The sequence below is a fragment of the Mauremys reevesii genome, linkage group 4 (assembly GCF_016161935.1).
Source record: "Mauremys reevesii isolate NIE-2019 linkage group 4, ASM1616193v1, whole genome shotgun sequence".
Classification (NCBI taxonomy): Eukaryota; Metazoa; Chordata; order Testudines; family Geoemydidae; genus Mauremys; species Mauremys reevesii.
The window spans coordinates 61,679,388-61,698,386 of NC_052626.1; the positions used below are offsets into that span (position 1 = coordinate 61,679,388).

The window sequence follows — 18,999 nt, forward strand, 5'->3', positions numbered from 1 at the left end:
TATATATCAATAAATCTTAATTCTGTCCTAGAGGGACCACCTAGATGTGGTAGGGGAATTTGTGTATCTCTGCTCCATGCAAACATGCTGGATCTGATCATTGAGTACAGAGCTGAGTCCAGCTAATCTATTTTGCCAATGATCTGTGCTGCACAGTGGCATGTTTAAAGAGGCGTTGTTCTTCTGTTCTGTTTTACACAGAGATTGTAACTGGGATGAAGTTCAGTAACGACTGCAAACACCTGATCTCTGTCTCTGGTGACAGGTAAGCCCGGGGCTTGCTGTTGGGGATATTAACTCCCTCTCCTCCTTCAGTAGAGTGTCAGTCTGTGGTTTTGTGCCATTTCATGCAGGAGTTAAACCACCTCTGCAAAGCAGGCGGAGCACACACGTTCAGGGCATCGCAATTTGTGATGGGTGTGTTGTGATGTCCGAAACAATCTCTGTGCTTCCTGGATCCCAAATAGGTGCTGCACAACCCAGGAAATCTTAGCGGGTGGAGCTGTGGAGAAGATTGGAGCTGAGTAGCTGGCAGGGCATGATTATGCAGAGCTTTGTGTCCCTAAACTCTGTGATTTTGCCAATGAGTTATCTACACGTTTGACCTGCCCTGATACTTCATGAACAGGCTGGGTCTGCTTTCTCAGTTGTAATTCATGCTGTTGATGTCACATCTAGGAATTATAACCGTTGTTTGTGTGTGTGAGAGAGAAAGCTGCCCTGTGAAGAGATGCAGCTGGCCAGCCCAAGGGTGCCTTAGCTTCTGGCTGCAGCATCTCACAACTTTGACTCTGCTGTTTAAAAAACTAGCTGGGGAGTTTCCATTGTTCAGGAGAAGTCTGTGTAAATGTGTATGGTTTCAATAACTGGGAACAATGCTCCTGAATCTAGTCACCAGTAGGGCTGGCCACAAAACTTCTCCATTTTGCAAAACATTCTGAGGTTTTGAAATTTGTTTTCATTCTCCTGTGGAACCAAAATGAAATATTTTAATTTTTTTCCATGAAAAAATTTGAGTGAGTCAGACAGACAGACACAAATGCCCACCCCAACTCCAGAATAGGACACTTCCCTGGGAGATGTAGGTTCAAGTCCCCAGTCCAAATCTGGTAGAGCAAGGACTTGAACCTGGGCCTCCCACATCTCAGGTGAGAGTCCCAACTACCAGAAATTCCACTGAGGATCTGAGAAACTTTCCTAATGAAATTTTTGTTGAAACCAATATGTTTCTATGGGGAAAAGTTTTGTCAACATTTTTTTCAACCTAATCACTAGAACATAGAAGTACCAAGATTTTTTTATAGGGTTGTGTTACCCTAATAGCGTCTGCATGAGGCTACACTCAAGGACAATTTGGAAACGTCAGGTTGTGTAGAATGGGGCTCCCCACTTAGCAATGTTTCTTGCAACTTTCTTGCTTGTTACATCTATACTCCGTAGACTGTACTGGCTTCAGTTCATTTTCAGGTGCATCTTAATGTGTGTTTGGATCCTGTGTAAACTTTGGGGAAGTTTTAAACTAGATCCAAACTTCGTAGGCTGGGCTCCTCTCTACAGAGCTTGTACTAGATCATAACCTTGCATAACTAGGTGTAACATATAGTGCTGTCACTTTAAAAATATGTCCAACTTGTGCCTCCAGAAAAATCATGGGGCACCAGTGCTTGCAGTGGTGGTTGCAAGCTCCTCTGATTTGAAATAACAAGAAAAGGATTTAAAAAAAAAAGTCATAGTTGAACAGTTCAAAGCAAACGCCTTTGTAGCCTGGAAGAGGAGGTTGCAACCACCACCTTGGAATACCAGTTTGCTGGCATTTGATGGGGTCTAGGAACCCTACTAAATCCCATTTGGGGCCAAAAGGAGTGCAGCCCTTTGGTAATGACAGTACCATTACTTCCCTGTTTCTACCTAGGTATGATTAGACCAAGTGGATTAGTTGGGGACAGGGGAGGAAGGAAATCATTCAGCACTGAGAAGAGGTTGAACATAAGTGGACATGCCGTGAGGATAGGATGCTCCCCAACCTGAGGAGCCCTGTAGTTTTTGTGTTTTTAAAGGTTTTTTTTAGCACTTACGGCCATAACGTCTAGGTGCTATATACAAAATTTAACAAATAAACAAAATCTTACCTTACCTATGTCCCCAAAAGAGGGGCTTCAAAGCATCTTTTGTCAATAGAAAAGTCTCTGCAGCCAGAGAGCCTACATGTGGTCAAGCCTATGGTGGGAGAAGAGATTCCCTAAATGTCTGTCTCCAAAGTACCATGCACTCTAGTTGTGCCCACTGGGCTCTGTCTTTTTCCCTTTAGGTTGGCTCCCAAAACCAGAAAGGAAATTCTTAGCCTCGCTGATGGAGAATATTAATAACTCTGGACTGAAAGGAAACTTACCTTGTTCACTCTTTCCCCACTTCCAGCTGTATCTTCATTTGGCGCCTGAGTTCTGAGATGACCATCAGCATGCGACAGCGGCTAGCTGACATGAAGCAAAGAGGGAAGCAGGTGGAGAAATCACCACCACACAAGACAGCTGGACTTATCAGGTAAGAGGTGAGGGGTGCAAAGAGGGAGAACAGTTGGTGGGGCTAGATATTAGTTTGTGTGGGACATTTAAAGGTGGACTTGGGTTAACTGCAGGAGGTTGTTATCCCTCATCAAGAGTATTTTTTCAGCTTCTCTTCCTTTTGTTGTTTGTTGGCTTTGCACTGGTTTCTTGTGCTGCTTGTTCTGCATCTCTGCATTTTTGGATTTAAAACCTGTCTCTATGATCTAATGGCAGGGTACATCCAGCATCGCTTCATTCTGTGTTGTAATCTGTACTGAATGTCACAGCTCTTTAATTAATGCTGAACATGGTGTCAGAAATCTACTTTTCAAAGCAATACTGAGACAGGTACATAACATCCTGTCAAGGAGAACTTGGTAATTTATGGCTAGAGATTTCTGGGTCTATGTTAAAAACCCACCCTGTCAAAAACTGGCAGCTAGATTTATCCAAAGTATGCACTGAAAAATACCTGCCATTTATATGTTTTTTTGCAGTGTTGATTTTTTTTTTTTTTTTTTTTTTTTTTTTTGTGAAAAGCACTGGCAGGTCCTAAAGATCTGCTGTGTTCATTGTTAACTTAGCCCCAGGAGTGGAGGTTTCAGGGAGGGTCACTTTTAAAAAAATATAATTCCAAGGGAATGACTTTTGCTGGCTAGTCAGATTTTTTTGTTGCTCTTACAGTAAACAAAACATGTCTAAAAATAAACCGCACAAACTGGAAACTCTGGAATAGATCTAAATTTATCCAGTGATCCTCCTCTGAACAATGGTACTCAAGTACTGAGCTCTGAGTTTCAAACAGAACAAACTCAGCTGGGAGGACTGGCTGGGCTTTTAGGGCTGTGGATCAGTTCAGTGTAAAATATGTGGCTTTATGTGCTGACATTAATTTGGGAGAGGGGGGTGGAGGAGGGAAATATCTGCAGCCCTGAGCAGGCTCACATGGTATCAAAATGAGAATTGGATCCATAAATATTTTTTGGATTCTCCCTCCTTTTCCTCCTCAAATGACTTTGAGTTAAAATCTGGATGTAAAAGTGCCAAAGTGATGAAGGTCTTGCCAGACTGGTGGTTTGAAAGAATTACAAGAACCTTCCCCTCTCTTTGGGAGCAGAGTGTGCAGGAGGAAAGTCTGTGTGCATAGTTTCACTGAGCATGGACTAAGGTTTCCTTTCCTTGAAGTATCTCCTGTCCGACATGCATGCAATAATTATTCTGGGATGCCTCAATATTGAGCCATGAAGCAGCCTTTTCTAGCCAAAATGTTAGAGCTGTAAAGCAATGTGCTTTTTATAGCAGACTCTCCATCATTCCAGCAGCTGCAACTTTGCCTTATTGAGGCGCAGTCTGTGACGGACGCTCCCAGTTTCATTTGGCACTAGGTGAGACTTGTCTCTGTCACATTCTCTTGCTGGAGGCTTGAATGGGTGCCACACCAGCACAAGCAATTTGGAAAACTTGTTTGGTGACCTCTTTGCTAGTCTGGAACACTTTAGGTTGGTCAGCTTAAAGCTTGTTTTCAGTTTCGACCTGTCAGTGTGGTCACTGGCTATCGGCAGACAGTTCCAGAGCATTTTGGATTGCTGGCTGAATTTGAAGGAATAGCCGATTTGGTCTGGAGTCACTGTGTGGAGCAGAGGAACTGAGGATCTTGAGTAAGAGTCCATGTTTTATAGATGTGTAATATCTGCTTTTGTTTTGCCTTCAGAATCTGTGTATAAGCTGCTCTATAGAATTGGGTTGCTTCTTGAGGTGTAAGAGTATTATATTGTAAGTGGTCTAGGTATAAGGTCCACAGAAGCATTAAGATGCTCCATCCCCAGGGATATGTATTTATTTTGTGAGGCTCCTTTCAGAGCTGTATTGTTTACAGTTTCGGTAGGAAGCAAGGGAGGTGATCTGCTCCACCAGCTAATTGGTGCAATGCCTCCATGTTCTGAGCGTGTCCCAAGGTGGATGAGCAAAAAAAGAGAGCTTCAGAAAGTTGGGGAAGCGAGAGCACTGATTAGGCAGTGGGGAACTGAAGATTTATAATCCAAAATAATGCCGTATCTATCCAGCTGTGACTGTCAGTGTGTGGACTGGCCTCACTGACTATTGTCCTGCAATCCTATTGTTCTGCATCCCACCTTATGTAATAATGAATTCCTTTGAGCCATTTCATTTTTATGCTGCTGTTGTTTTCTCTAGTGCATGCAATATCTCTCTGGGTTCTGCTTCTAGTCATGAGAATTGCTGATGTGTTCTCCCCATTTAACTTGAGCTGTTTGTTTGATGGGAGAATGTAGCCCGTGCTCATTTCATATCGCTGGTGCATTATGGGCTTTTCTGAGATACTTTTGTTTTTCATACTAGGAGTTGCATAGAGGCTTTTAATATAATTTTGACTGTTGGTGCGAACACATTGTTTTATTGTTTGGAAAGCACTTGGTTCCAAGTTATTTGGAAGAGAGGTTTTACACTGATCTCACTGTGGAAAGTTTCAGGGATTATAGATGCATGGGTTGGCAGAGTGTATTTTTAAATCCCCTTTTTGTATGATTTTATTGAAGCTCTATCTTTAATAGCAGGAGATAAACTTGATTTAACTTTGGCTAGTGCTTCTAAAACCAGTGTAAAGAGTTTGTATGCGCTCTAGAGAAGCACTGTTTGTCCTTGGATTTATTCTAAATTGATAGCCCCTTGTCAAATGTTTGATGAGGCAGTGGTCCATTCCAGGAAAGCTGGGTATTTCCCGTGGCTGGGAACGTGACAGGCGTTTGATGTAAAATCAAGACTGGGGCCTGATTCACTACTGTTACTCCAGTTTTACACCAATATAACTCCATTTCAATCAGTACCATTGTGATAATTACAAAGGGGTGTGCTTTCAACCCACAGACCTTTTGAGAGAGGAAGTACAGAACTGCCAGTATGTTCTGCATCCATCACCTCTTAGAGTGTTATAACAGGATTAATATGTCCTTGAGCTCTGAGGAGGCAAGCAGCACAGGCTCAGTGTTAGAACATTTGTAAGTGTGTCTGTTATAAGAACAGTCACTGTTCTTAGATTCCCTCCCCCACATCCTTTAAGTCTGAATTAACTTCAGAACACAAAATGGCATAGTTACAATGATGTATTAATTATGTGGCATTTTGCAGACCAAAGACTATGTCTCTACCCAAGGGAGCTTATAATTGAAGCCCCAATCCTGTAACTAGCCCTGAGTTGGTGGATTTCTGCAGCTGCAGGGAGCCCCATTAACATCAATGGGACTTCAGGTGGGCACAGGGCCACCCCCAGGGAAGGAGTTGATGCATGATCAGGACTAGGGTGACCAGATGTCCCGATTTTATAGGGACAGTCCTGATTTTGGGGTCCTTTTCTTATATAGGCTCCTATACCCCCATCTCCTGTCCCGATTTTTCACACTTGCTGTCTGGTCACCCTAATCAGGACCCTTCTTTTGCTGTACCTTTCTGTATATAAATTGCATCCATTCTGGTTGATCTGCTAGCCCTTCCCCACTCCCACCAGCTCCAGTATGCCCAAGAATCTCCCAAAAGGTAGCTGTGACTTGACACACAGTATTATCAATGAAGTTTGAAATATCTGACTAGTAATGTTATTAAAAAAACCTGATTAAACAAAATAATACTAACAAAACCCTTGATGGACCAAACAGAAAAAACACTATCAAACCTACCAAAGGTAGCATTGTTTCCTGTGGTTTATACCATAATACACAATTTTTTAAATATACAGGATAGCCACTTGGGATATGTCTACACTGCAGCTGGGAGCAGGTCTCCAGCCTGTATGGACAGACTCCTGCTGGTGGGGCGTGAGCTAGCATGCTAAAACTAGCAATGTGGATGTTCTGGCTCAGGGTGGAGCTTGGACTCTTAAGCCCACCCAACCCACTAGCCTTCAGAGCCCAGACTCCCAGCCTCAGCCAGAACATCCACATTGCTCTTTTTAGTGCACTAGGTTGAGCCCTGCTGGTGCTAGTCTCTCTCTACTCAGGCTGGGAGACTGGTGCCCAGCTGCAGTGTGGACATACACAAAAGGTGTTATAATGAATGAGCCCTGGCAGGATTTCACTGCTCAGGCACAAGAGGCACAAAGCCTTGAGAAGGACAGACTGGAGAGACATGGAGACCAATAGGAAAGATGCAGAGACTGACCGGCGCAGATGGATAAATCAGAGAAGGGCAATCTGCAATTGGACCATTTTGCTGGAAGAATCTACTAAGAAAACATTCAGTTCTATTCTGTACCCTACTCTTAAAATATTGAAAGTCATCTGAAAAGGTGTGGGTAAGATCCCTCTACACTTCCATATAAAATAGAACTTAAAGTGCCATTGTAGTATAGAGGATCCTATTTTAGTACTGCCTGAAATTTGTAAATTGCAGGCGAATTTGGTCCCTAGCCAGATATTTCTGTATTTGATAGATGAGTTATTTTTGTCTCCTGAATGTCTTGCACTTGACACTCACCCACAGCCCTCTGTAAAGGTTGCTAATGTTACACTGGGTTCTCTTGCCCAAGGTCACAGCATGGGTGCTGTGCTGACTGATTTGTCAAAGGCTTTTAATTTATTTAATTGCACTTTGTTACTTCAGCTGATTTGGTTCAGCTCTAATTTGACTGAGTGGGGAAAATGTCTCTTGTGCTCATAAGTCCTTTGTTGATGGAAATTTATGCTTGGGGTGCCTCTGGGATCCATGCCAGAAATGCCTCTCTTATCCATTTTGATTAAAGATCTATCCAAGGTATGTTTGACATCCTTCAGTGTGCCCCAAGGCTGACAACCACCGCATGGTGATGTTATGGTGCATGGGCCATGCACGCGAGGTCACTGGGGTATAATAGGTTTGTATCCAGGAATCAAACTGGTCTTTCTTACAACAATGGCCATCTGTTTCTCAAATGTCAAACTGCCATCAAAAGGAACATCTTGTGATGTTTATGTTGCATAGAATGCTCCAACAAAGGAAACTGTTTCTCTCCCTTAAATAGGTCCTGACAATCTTGACCTTAAATTTGGCTATCTACAGTATTACTGTTGAATATTGGTTTAAATTGAAAGATGAAACTACAGTTGTACTTTGCTCAGCTCTAGTGAACACAGTTCTATTCAGGATTCTCTAACTCTTCCTAACACATGAACATGCTGGACTGCCGCTGGTCTGGTCTATTTCTTTGCACCTTTGAACGGTGGCTCAAAGTCAGGTTTTGCAGGAGGATCAGGGAAATGTTTGGAGAAATTGGTACGCCTTGCTAATTGTGCTGTATGATGGGTGTAAAGTGGGAGTATGGGGGTTTCTTATGATATACTGTAATGTTGTCCAAATGTTCCTTCTGATTCCTTTATCCCAGGCACGAATCCACCTCTGTTCTATCGCCAGTGCCAGTGCTTTCATCAGACAGCGACAAAGATGGTGAAGATGAAGGAAATGATGAAGACGAGTTAAATGGGCTACAGTCTTTCCAAATTCAATCCAGCTGCAACCCTGAGAGAGACTCAGGTATAAATGGGAAAGGAGAGGGGCATGGACTGAGAAAAGGGAAGGGGACTTGAGCCTCGGCAGACTTGTGAGGCTGTATGGGGCAGGGAAGGGACATGGGAATAGCAAAGGTGCAATCAAGTGCAGGCAGGAAGGGAAATACCAAGAGAATATTTTGGGGGTGGGAGCAGAGGCCGATACTTACCTATGCTGAGCTGGAGAGAGGCCGATTCTGACTTCCCTAATGAGAATTTTCAGCAGGTTTTCACTGATTCTGGTTGGCCAAAGAGGTTTCAATCAGAGCTATCGGGGCTATTAGTCTAGTGACTCCTCAGGCTTCTGATTCTTCAATAAAAAGCCACTGTGGTCAGTGGAAGCCTGAAGAAACCAGATCCAGGCTTCTAATGGTGTCTGCCATACCTGCTTCTAGGAGTTCTCATTACTGGGGCCAGGTATCACAAGTGAAAATGCAGTAGCCATGAGGCTTTAGAGGAAAGAAAGGGGGATAAAATAGCCTTACTGGCCAGGATCCCAACTAGATATAGTTTTGTCTCTTTTCAGATCCAGACCTTTCCCTCTCAAGAAGCCTCTCCCATTGGGAAATGAGGAGGGTGAGTCACTAATTCTTTAAAATTTTTCTTCTCGTCATAAGGAATAGTATCTATGGAGACCAGAAACTACTAATCCTGGTTGATGGTAGGAATACTGCAGTGAGAAATCTCCAGGGCCGCCCAGAGAATTCCGGGGGCCCGGGGTCTTCGGCGGTGGGGGGCCCCCGCTCAGGCGCGTGGGGCGGCCCTTTCCCTGGGGGGCGGCATTTGGCTCCGGTTGAGCTCCCGCAGGCATGCCTGCGGCAGGTCGACCGGAGCCCGGGACGAGTGGCTGCGGCGGGTGCCGTGGTCCCGCGGCTCCGCTTGACCTGCCGCAGTCATCCCTGCGGGAGGTCCAGCCGAGCCGCGGGACGAGCGCCCCCTCCGCAGTCATGCCTGCGGCAGGTCCACTCGTCGACCTGCCGCAGTCATGCCTGCGGGAGCTCAACCGGAGCCGCAGGGGCCCCGGAAAACACTCGTGGGGGCCCCTGCGGGTCGCGGGGCCTGGGGCAACTTGCCCCTCTTGCCCCCCCCTCTGGGCGGCCCTGGAAATCTCCCAGTGCAGGAATCCCATTGCTGTGGCCAGTCTGTGAGGAAGCATTCAATTTGGGAGGAAGTGTCCAGTACTACCATGTGCTGATTGTGGCTAGAGAATAAGAACAGCCATGCTGAGTCAGACCAATGGTCCGTCTAGCCCAGTATCCTATCTTCCAACAGTGGCCAATGCCAGATGGGTCAGAGGGAAAGAACAAAGAACAGGGCAGTTATCGAGTGATCTATCCCCTGTCATCCAGTCCCAGCATCTGGCAGTCAGAGGCTTATGATTTTGTAGAACATGATAATCATAAAAATTAACCCTGGAATAGATCTAACTGTACTGGATCATCTAGTCAGTCAGTCCCATTGTTGGTGGAGGATAGGATGTGAGAGAGAGTTTTTAAAATGTTAAAATCTGGCTGGAAATCCTAGTCAATATAATAAAACCACCTTTTTACCCATTGTTACTATTGAGTGCAGCAGAGTCTTGGTGTCTCAGTTTGTGCTAATAGCATGAGACCCAGCACTCGTGGGCTTTCACACTGCCGTACACAAATACATCTAGTAGCTATATTGCAGAGTCTTGGGGTTTCTCAGCATCTCACACAGGCTGGATATTCCTCCATATATATTTAGGACCCTTTGGGGCAATTCTTTACCTCTGGTATCCTGCTCCTTCACTTCAGTCCTGAATAATGAGCCTTTATGAGGATACGTTGCTTGAGGTTGAAATTTAACTGAACCACTTTGTCTTGACATGAAAAATTTTGAATTGGTTTCTTTGGTTAATTAAATTTAGTTACAATGAGGGTGCACTTGGATCATCTTCACATTATGAGGCTCTTATAACTAAAGCTTTCTGTATGACTGAGGGTTTTTGGGTTTAGGAAGATGCATAGACAACTATTTTGACTTGATCCTAGGTTTTCGCTTCTATTTCTCCATAAGCAGAATTTTATCTCCAATACTCTTATCTTTTTCTTTCGACTTCCTCCAGGCGAAAGAGATTGCAGAGATCCAGCGTTCAGAGACTGCAATGAACAAGATTCCCCGGCAGCGGGGCCGTTGGTCCCAGCCAACCAGTAACATAGAGATGACGGTTAAATCCATGCTGGACTTACGCCAGCTGGAGTCTTTCTCAGTCTCTCGATCTCCCAGTCGAGACTCGCTGTCCCAGACCAGCAATGGGGATGACAGAGAAGAGCATGCTGATCTCTCTCTGCACGTCAACAAGGTAACAGTGGCTGTGGATTCAACATATAGGCAATGGGAAACCCAAGGCTTTCCACAGGAGCCTTCCTGGAGCTCTTTGACTGCTGCTGGCCAATGGGAATTGAGCCTGACACAGTAAATGCCTGGTTGATTTCCTGCACTTTATTTCACTTGAATCTATTACTGGTAGCCAGGTGACCTCTGTCTAGAACACTCCTCCTCATTGAGCCATGGTTCCTCAGTTCCAGGAATGGCTGACCTGCATTTCGTCTGAGGCCCACAGAGTTCTAGTGCAGCCTGTGATTGTTTATCTTTAACACGGTGCTGTGGCCTGTGAAGACTACTTAGATCAAGATGGATCATTCTGTGCTGGTACCTAACTTCGGTGGAGTGACTCCTGCTTTATGTTGGTATAAGTGGACACACTAAGCTGAGGGGAGAGGTAGATATGCTGGAGGGTAGGGATAGGGTCCAGAGTGACCTAGACAAATTGGAGGATTGTGCCAAAAGAAATCTGATGAGGTCAAACAAGGACAACTGCAGGTCCTGCATTTAGGATGGAAGAATCCCATGCATTGCTATAGGCTGGGGACCGACTGGCTAAGTGGCAATTCTGCAGAAAAGAACCTGGGATTACAGTGGACGAGAAGCTGGATATGAGTCAACAGTGTGCCCTTGTTGCCAAGAAGGCTAACGGCATTTTGGGCTGCATTAGTAGGAGCATTGCCAGCAGATCGAGGGAAGTGATTAGCCTCTATTCAGCACTGGTGAGACCACATCTGGAGTATTGTATCCAGTTTTGGGGCCCCCCACTATAGAAAGGATGTGGACAAATTAGAGAGAGTCCAGTGGAGGGCAATGAAAGTGATTAGAGGGCTGGGGAACATGATTTATGAGGAGAGGCTCAGGGAACTGGGATTATTTAGTCTGCAGAAGAGAAGAGTGAGGGGGGATTTGATAGCAGCCTTCAACTACCTGAAGGAGAGTTCCAAAGAGGATGGAGCTCAGCTGTTCTCAGTGGTGGCAGATGACAGAACAAGAAGCAATGGTCTCAAGTAGCAGTGGGGGGAGGTCTAGGTTGGATATTAGGAAACATTATTTCACTAGGAGGGTGGTGAAGCACTGGAATGGTTACCTGGGGAGGTGATGGAATCTCCATCCTTGGAGGTTTTTAAGACCCGGCTTGACAAAGCCCTGCTTGGGATGATTTAGTTGGGGTTGGCCCTGCTTTGAGTAAGGGGTTGGACTATATTACCTCCTGAGGTCTCTTCCAACTCTAATCTTCTATGATTCTAAGTGAGAGGAGAATTAGGGTCAGTGTGTGTAATAGCTGGTTGACCTTGTCAGATGGGGGTGTGTATGTTTGTGTGTGGGAAGGGAGATGGGACAGGGCCAATGAAAAAAGTGCTATTTTCTAATTGCATCCCTTGCTGTAGTGGGCGCTATATAACTCCCACACTGCCCTGCTGACGTCAAGGAAATACACTAGTAACCTATACTATTTCTGTATTTCTGCACCAGGTTGGAGACTCCATAGCTCCTCAGGACAGCCGGCCTTGCGTCCGACCTCAAATGATTCGGCTTGTGTCCTGTGAAGAGGGGGTTTTCACTCAGGAACTGGAGCCCTTTGAGAGTGAGGAATGTGTAATCTACCCTGAACAAGATGAGATCCACCCCACCGACAGCAGCAGGTTAAAAAAGCCAAACAATCTCTTCTGTGTATGGCTAAGCCACTGCTGCATTGTTTTCCTTGTCTGCAGTTGTGGTTACTTGGGTGAGGTGATTTGTTGTCAGCTCGATGCTGGACATATTTAGTTAAGGACTTTACTAATGCACTCCTGATTCTAAAGGGAGCTGAACATAGGGTTCAGTAAAACAATCTCTGCTTGCGAGCAAGTCATGCATGTCGGCAAACTCCTCCAATTTCTCCTTGAAATAGAGAACATGGAAGAACCTCTCTTTTTCTTCCTCCCTCATGCAAGTTGAATTTAAGTAATGGAAAATCTTATGCTGGAAACCCTCCTGACAGTGGAGATGTATTTGGCTGTGGAATGGCCACCCTAGGGATATGGTGGAAACCTGCTTGTTTGGGATGTTTTAAAATTAGGCTGGACGAAGCTAATGAACATGCATGCGATGACTGCATCAGCTAAATGGAATCAGAGAGACTAAGAAGACCTTTTTGTCTTCCATTTTCTCTTCTTCATTTCTATTTTAGACCATTCCACTTTACACCTTCACTTCCCCCTATTTCCTTTTCTGAATAACACTCCCTCTCCTTCCACTTAGAGCTGTTTAATTCCCCGACCCCCATTCCAGTACAGAGTACCAGTTTTCAGTTTTAGGTGAGCTCTCATAGAATAGTGCATGCCAACTTTATGTAGCTGAAACTTTTAGCCTCCTCCATTTCCCCGCCCCCCGCAACCCAGTTTCTCTTTATTTATGTTTTTAATTTTATAGTAATAATATTTAGACAGAGCAGACCCATGTGCAGTTCCAGCATGTTAGAAAGGAGGGGGCCTGTGGTGGTGTTGGATACAGATTGGACATGTTACAAAGCACACACAGTTTGCAAGCTGTCAGGGCTAATCTCCCTCCAGTTATCTTACAGTAAATATCTGTCATAGTGACTTTCATGTTCCAAGTCAAATCTTAGTGTCTGAATCCGAAGTATTCCATGAAATGGAACACTGTAATCTTCACAAATAAGGCAAAAGGATACCATTGGCCTTGCTCTTTGATGTGGAACTGGGACAAGAGCAAGGATTCAGATCTTCTAATGCTGACTTCCATGCAGTATTCACTGATGAAAATCAGTCTTCCTGTCCTCAGAATCTGCTATATTTCACAACACTAAGACCCTCAGAGAAACAGGATATAAGAGTGTGGAAAGACACTGGCTTAGGCCTCAAATTGTGGAAAAATCTGTGACTAGGAATGTTATGGAAATACCCCCCCGCCCTTTTTTTCCCCCCTAAATGGACTAGTGCATTCATTTTCTTGCAGTGTTGGAAATCCAACCACAGCAGCTCTGTTAGTGCCTGAGAATCAAAATGTGAAACGGAGTATAATCAGAAAGAGAAACAGACCAGTTTGATTTTCCTGTCCAAGCTTAATGAAATGCAAAAATAAACTGTATAAATGGTAAAAGAAATAAACTTAATTTTTAATAACTTTTTTTAAATAATCAAAGGTGTTACTAACACAGGTAAGGACTCTACAAATTATAATCTTAAACTGGACAAAGCATCTCTTCTAGTTTGTACTCTTCCTGTCTCTCTTGTAGTGAGTTCCAGGTAAAAGCGCTGCCCCACGGGAAGCTAGTTAGAGGTTACCACAGCAACGGATGCCCTGATAAGCACAGTCCTGACAGTGCTTGCTCTGTAGATTACAGTAGCAGTCGTCTCTCCAGCCCAGACCATCCAAACGAAGGTGAGATGTGAATACATGTTATGAGCCCATTTTCACACCACATGGAACACTGCAGAAACTTACTGGGATCGTTCGCTGCCAGGCTTGGTGGCAAACTGGACTCAAAGATGTGATGTGATTTTTGGGGAGCTGGGATGATGCTACTTTCCTATTAAAGTAAAGCTCACCCTGGTATTACCATAAAGATCCAGGTACTTCTGAATATGCACTTCCCTGAGTACATTTGAGAGGGGTTAGAGGGTGGATTGCTGCCTGCTCCCTTAACTACCTGCACAGTCAGACCCTCTATGCTGTTGTCCTTGTGGGCTGTGCTGCCTGTGTAATATTGTACATCTGGGAATTGCATCCTAATGGCAGTAATGCTGATTTGCCGGTGCTCTGACCTTAGTCCTTAACGTGACACCTTCATGAGGAGCTTCTTCTAAGAATGATGTTCAGTTGTGGCCAGGATGCAGACATTATTGTGACTGTACATTATTTTCCACATGCTTCCAGATTCTGAGAGTACAGAGCCTCTCAGTGTGGATGGCGTCTCAGACCTGGAGGAACAAGTGGATGGGGAGGACGAGGAGGATGCGGGCACTAGCATGCTGGAGGGAGAGGTCCCCAAGACTCCAGATCAGGAGAAGTTCCTCAAGCAGCATTTTGAGACTCTGGTCAATGGTGGTGAAAAAGGTACACCTTCAAACCCAGTGGAAGAACTTTCTCCCTGGTGAGATTTTTATAGCTCCAGACCCATCTGCTTTATAAAACCAAGTAGACCCCAAAAGGTTCGGTCTTGCTGTGGCTCACACTTTTCGGGTGAACCTTGCCTGTGTGTGGTGGGGAGGTGGTAGAGGTGAAGCAAAGTAGAAAGGCCTAAAGGAAAGGGTGTCTGATAACTCCCACAATGTGCGGATGAGAATGTGTGTAAGGAAATGTGGCTATAAAAAGGAATCCTTGTTTCTTGGGTTACTGCAGTGTCTTTCAACCTGGGGGTTGCGACCTCCAGGCGGGTCACGGGATGGGTTTAGGGGGGTTCTGGGCTCGGGCTCTCAGCCCCAGCCCCAGGCAGCAGAGCTGGGGCTCAGTAGTTTCAGTCCCCTACCTTTTCAAGTCTTAGAGGGGTGGAGAGTCATGATTTTTTTTTTTCAAGTCCAAAGGGGATCACCAGCACAAAAAGGTTGAGAAACGCTGGGTTAGTGAAACTGTTCTTGTTGACCTGGTGAAGTGCTGTCCTTGGAATCTGGGAGTCCCATTCTCTTGTCCCATCTCTAGCTTTGCCATGTAAATGAATTACAGTGTGTCCATCTGTATCAGGGGTTGGCAATCTTTCAGAAGTGGTGTGCCAAGTTCACTGTAATTTAAGGTTTCGCGTGCAAGTAATACATTTTAACGTTTGTAGTCTCTCTCTCTGTCTATATTATATAAATAAACTATTGTTGTATTTAAAGTAAATAAGGTTTTTAAAATAGTTAAGCTTAATTTAAAATAAAATTAAAACGCAGATCTTATCAATTTAGTGTGATCCTTGCCTGGGGTTCCAGCCACCAGCCCCGCTCAGCCCGCTGCCGGTCTGGGGTCCAGCCACTCAGCTGGCAGCAGGCTGAGCGGGCCACTGGCGGACTGAGCGGGGCCGGCAGGGGGCTGAGTGACTCAGTCCGCTGCCAGTCTGGGCCAGCACCACTCAGCCTGTTGCCGGTCTGGGGTTCCAGCTGCCGGCCCCGCTCAGCCTCCTGCCAGCCTGGGTGAACAGAACCCCAGGTTGGTAGTGGGCTGATGGGGGCCGGCGGCCGGGACCCCGGCTGGCAGGAGCTGGCGGACGGAACCCCAGATTGGCAACGGGCTGAACCGCTCAGCCTGCTCCCGGTATGGGGTCCTGGCCCCCGGCCCCGCTCAGCCCGCTGCCAGTCTGGGTGAATGGAACCCCAGGCTGGCAGGAGGCTGAGTGGTGCCAGCGGCAGGGACCTCAAACCGGCAGCAGACTGAGCTGCTCAGCCCGCTGCCAGTCTGAGGTCCTGGCCACTGGCCCCGCTCAGCCAGCTAAGTGAATTGAACCCCAGACCGGCAGCAGGCTGAGCAGGGCCAGCAGCTGGACCCCAGACCGGCAGCGGGCTGAGCGGGGCTGGTGGCTGGAACCCCAAACAAGGATCCCAGGCCCTGCTCAGCCCGCTGCCTGTCTGGGCTGAGTGGGGCCGGTGGCTGGGACCCCAGACCAGGAGCAGGCTGAGCTGCTCAGCCCGCTGCCGGTCTGGGGTTCCATCTGCCAGCTCCTGCCAGCTGGGATCCCGGCCGCCGCTCCCCCTCAGGTTGCCGCCGCCCCCAGTCAGCCCGCCGCCGGCTGAGTGAATGGAACCCAAGGCCAGCAGCGGGCTGAGCGGCTCAGCCTGCCGCCGCTCTGGGGTTCCCTCCGCCGGCTCCTGCCAGCCAGGGTCTCAGCCGCCAGCCTGCTCAGCCCGCTGACAGCCCGGGGTACCGCTGGCAATGGGGCACAGCCAGAACCCTAGAGAGGCGGTGGGCTGAGCCTCTCAGCCTGCCGCTGCGTGCCATCAAAAATCGGCTTGCATGCCACCTGTGGCTCGCTGCCGTAGGTTGCCAACCCCTGATCTGTATAATAAGATGGGGTGACCTCTAGTGGTGCATATTTGCATAGCAAACATCACAAAAGACAGATGAGAAGTGGGGCAGAGGGAGATAATGAGGATATCAAATTGGAAAAAGAGAGATTTAGTTTGTATCAGTCATTTCAGGGATCAGAGTGTCTTGCTAGTCATGGGAATGATTGTAGCTAGCATCGTCCCTGCATGCTGTCTATTTTTCTCCCACAAGCCTAGATACAGGATAATAAGAATCTATGGGGAAAGGAAGAGGAATATCCTTAGGGAAACCCTTCTTTCTTTTAATACAGTTTGAGGCTGGGGAATTGTGATGTGCTGAGTAGAACAGAAAAGGGCAGCAGGAGATAAAATTATTCTGTGTTGTCTTATTGCCTCAAGCAGTTCTTACATCTCCTCTGAAATGGAGTAGTGCCTGCTAGAATTCATCTGAAGAAACTTTATTTGTCCTAATGTTTGCATCTTGTTATATAATTTACACATTTCCCCCTGAATTCATAGGTGGATCATGTAGGACCCTGGAGAGAACTGAAAATACCAGCATTTCTTCTCGCTTTCTCTCCCAGTCCCCAGCTCTCAGGTACAGCTCTGCTTTTTTTTTAGTAATGTGAATAGATTTCTTCCTGGACACTGGTCTAAAACATGCCAGCAGCCTTCTGGGTTTGATATACTTTGGCACAGTGGTCTCTTGGATGGGGACCTGACAGGCTGGCTGCAAACTGTCACAGATCAGATTGTCCATTCTGTATCATCCTAGCTGCTCTACATCAGCCTAAAGTGACACTGCTTCTTATCTAATTTGCTTTTCACCATTTATGCTCTGTTTTATTTTCTGCATTTCATTCAGCTTGGACAATGAAAATGTGCTAGTCAGTTTTGTTTTTGTTTATAGTCAGTTCCTAATCAGCTTCATTTCTGGTTTCCATTCAGTGTCTAGGTTATAAACACTGCAGGGGAATTTTAATTTTAGAGGAAATACTGTTTCCATTGAAATTAAAATGAAACAAAAATAATGGAAACACTTCTACTGATAGGTTTTATAAAAGCTTTATTAAACACAACATCTAAACTTTGGGTTCAAATTGACTTGACAGCATCATTTTAAACTGAGCGAGGTTCACCTTTAGCATTCACAGTTTGTGTCCATATTAAGGGTTTTAGAGAAACTTCCTGCCATTGCTTTAGTGGCAGTGCAGGTTCCACTCCAGAGGTAGTGTAGACTGCCTGCTAGTGTGTTTGCCACTGTGTTGTGTACTCCTGCTCATCACAGGGTTAGTCACCATCTACTGGCATTTTGCCACCGTGGTTGATGATAGCACTTCTACTGTTACTAGCTTTAGGAGAGCTGCAGTGGTGCCACAGCAAAACTGGGAGATTTCCCGAAAAGTCCTGTTTAAAGTAGGGTAAGCTGCATACACTCATGAATACGTGATGGAGTTTTTATCTGCCCAACTGCCTTAGAGGAAAAATGAAAATAATGGTACTTCTAGTGCCTTTTACTTAAGGAGAGCAAAAGATTTTCCAAACACGCAGCCCGTAAGATACGGACCAGTTTGTTGTGTGTTATGTCAGGACTGACCAATTGCCAAATGTGCTGGAGGATGCTCTGGGGAGCAGTCTAGTGGAAGGAGAGAGGGTTTTTGGAGTTGACAATCTGAGCTGGGAGGGACCAGTCCTGACCTGACCCAACCCAACCTGTTCCTCCCCTGATAGAATCTCTCCTTTTCTCCTGGCTTGCCTTCCTGCTAAGTCCCTCCGTGAAACACATGAGCCAGAGCTATTGGTGGTACCTAGTGCTCATCCTATCACTCAGGATAGGATGGTTTGAGACCAATGCTGCCTTAGGGAAAAATAGAACAGTGTGGTGACAGTACAGGTTGATTTGACATGTCACTCTCCATTTGCCGAGATCTTTGCCCCTGAGAAGCTGGCTTAATAATTTTGTACTTCTTTACCCAACACCATCTATTTATTTATTTGTGATTCATTTATTGCAGCCTTGAGAGTCTTATCTCTGCCTTATCTCTGTAGGCGTTTGTCACGCTCCTCATCAAATCTGATACTGGATCAAAAGCCCATTGAGGCTTCAGCCCAGTCAAAGCAGGTTTCTGTTGACCTGCTGAAAAATGGGAACAGCCATCGTAATGCTGCCTTGGAGAATGACAGCCTTGTGGATGGTGTAAATTCCTACCGGTCCATTTACACCCAAAGAAAACGGAAGTCAGCAGTGGAGACCAATAGGCTTGCCATGGGACCTGGAAGAGTTATTGCACCCTTTCCAGAGGGTACTGGGAATGCGGGGATGAGGAAGTGCCAGTCAGTTCATGACCTCCTTCACGATGGTAAGGAAGTGGATGGGACTGCAATGTAACTTCAAGAGTAAATGGGGGCGGAGGGACTGAGTTTGAGTAGAAATGTAAATTAATCATAGTTCCTGTAGTAGGTGAGCTACAGGCTCTGGCATCCTTAACTCTTAGTCTGCCAAGGAAAATATCCTTAATTACCCAGCAGACTAGTCGGTGGCTCCCACCAACTGTTGGCTCTGGCTGGGAATCATTGGCTTAGCTGGCCTTCCAAATGAATGAGAGGAATAGA

General features: G+C 45.9%; 1 protein-coding gene across 4 annotated transcripts in view; it reads left to right on the forward strand.

Annotated features, from left to right (window-relative positions):
- The window catches only part of MAPKBP1 (mitogen-activated protein kinase binding protein 1), a 129,197-nt gene that overhangs the window by 99,447 nt on the left and 10,751 nt on the right, over positions 1–18,999 (forward strand). For all 4 annotated transcript variants that reach the window (XM_039534381.1, XM_039534380.1, XM_039534382.1 and 1 more), the window contains 10 exons: positions 202–265; positions 2,416–2,541; positions 7,912–8,060; positions 8,601–8,650; positions 10,164–10,400; positions 11,900–12,069; positions 13,665–13,810; positions 14,306–14,485; positions 16,906–16,984; positions 18,436–18,746. In XM_039534381.1, the coding sequence (XP_039390315.1) occupies positions 202–265; positions 2,416–2,541; positions 7,912–8,060; positions 8,601–8,650; positions 10,164–10,400; positions 11,900–12,069; positions 13,665–13,810; positions 14,306–14,485; positions 16,906–16,984; positions 18,436–18,746 (1,512 nt within the window). The remainder of the gene's footprint in view (positions 1–201; positions 266–2,415; positions 2,542–7,911; positions 8,061–8,600; positions 8,651–10,163; positions 10,401–11,899; positions 12,070–13,664; positions 13,811–14,305; positions 14,486–16,905; positions 16,985–18,435; positions 18,747–18,999) is intronic.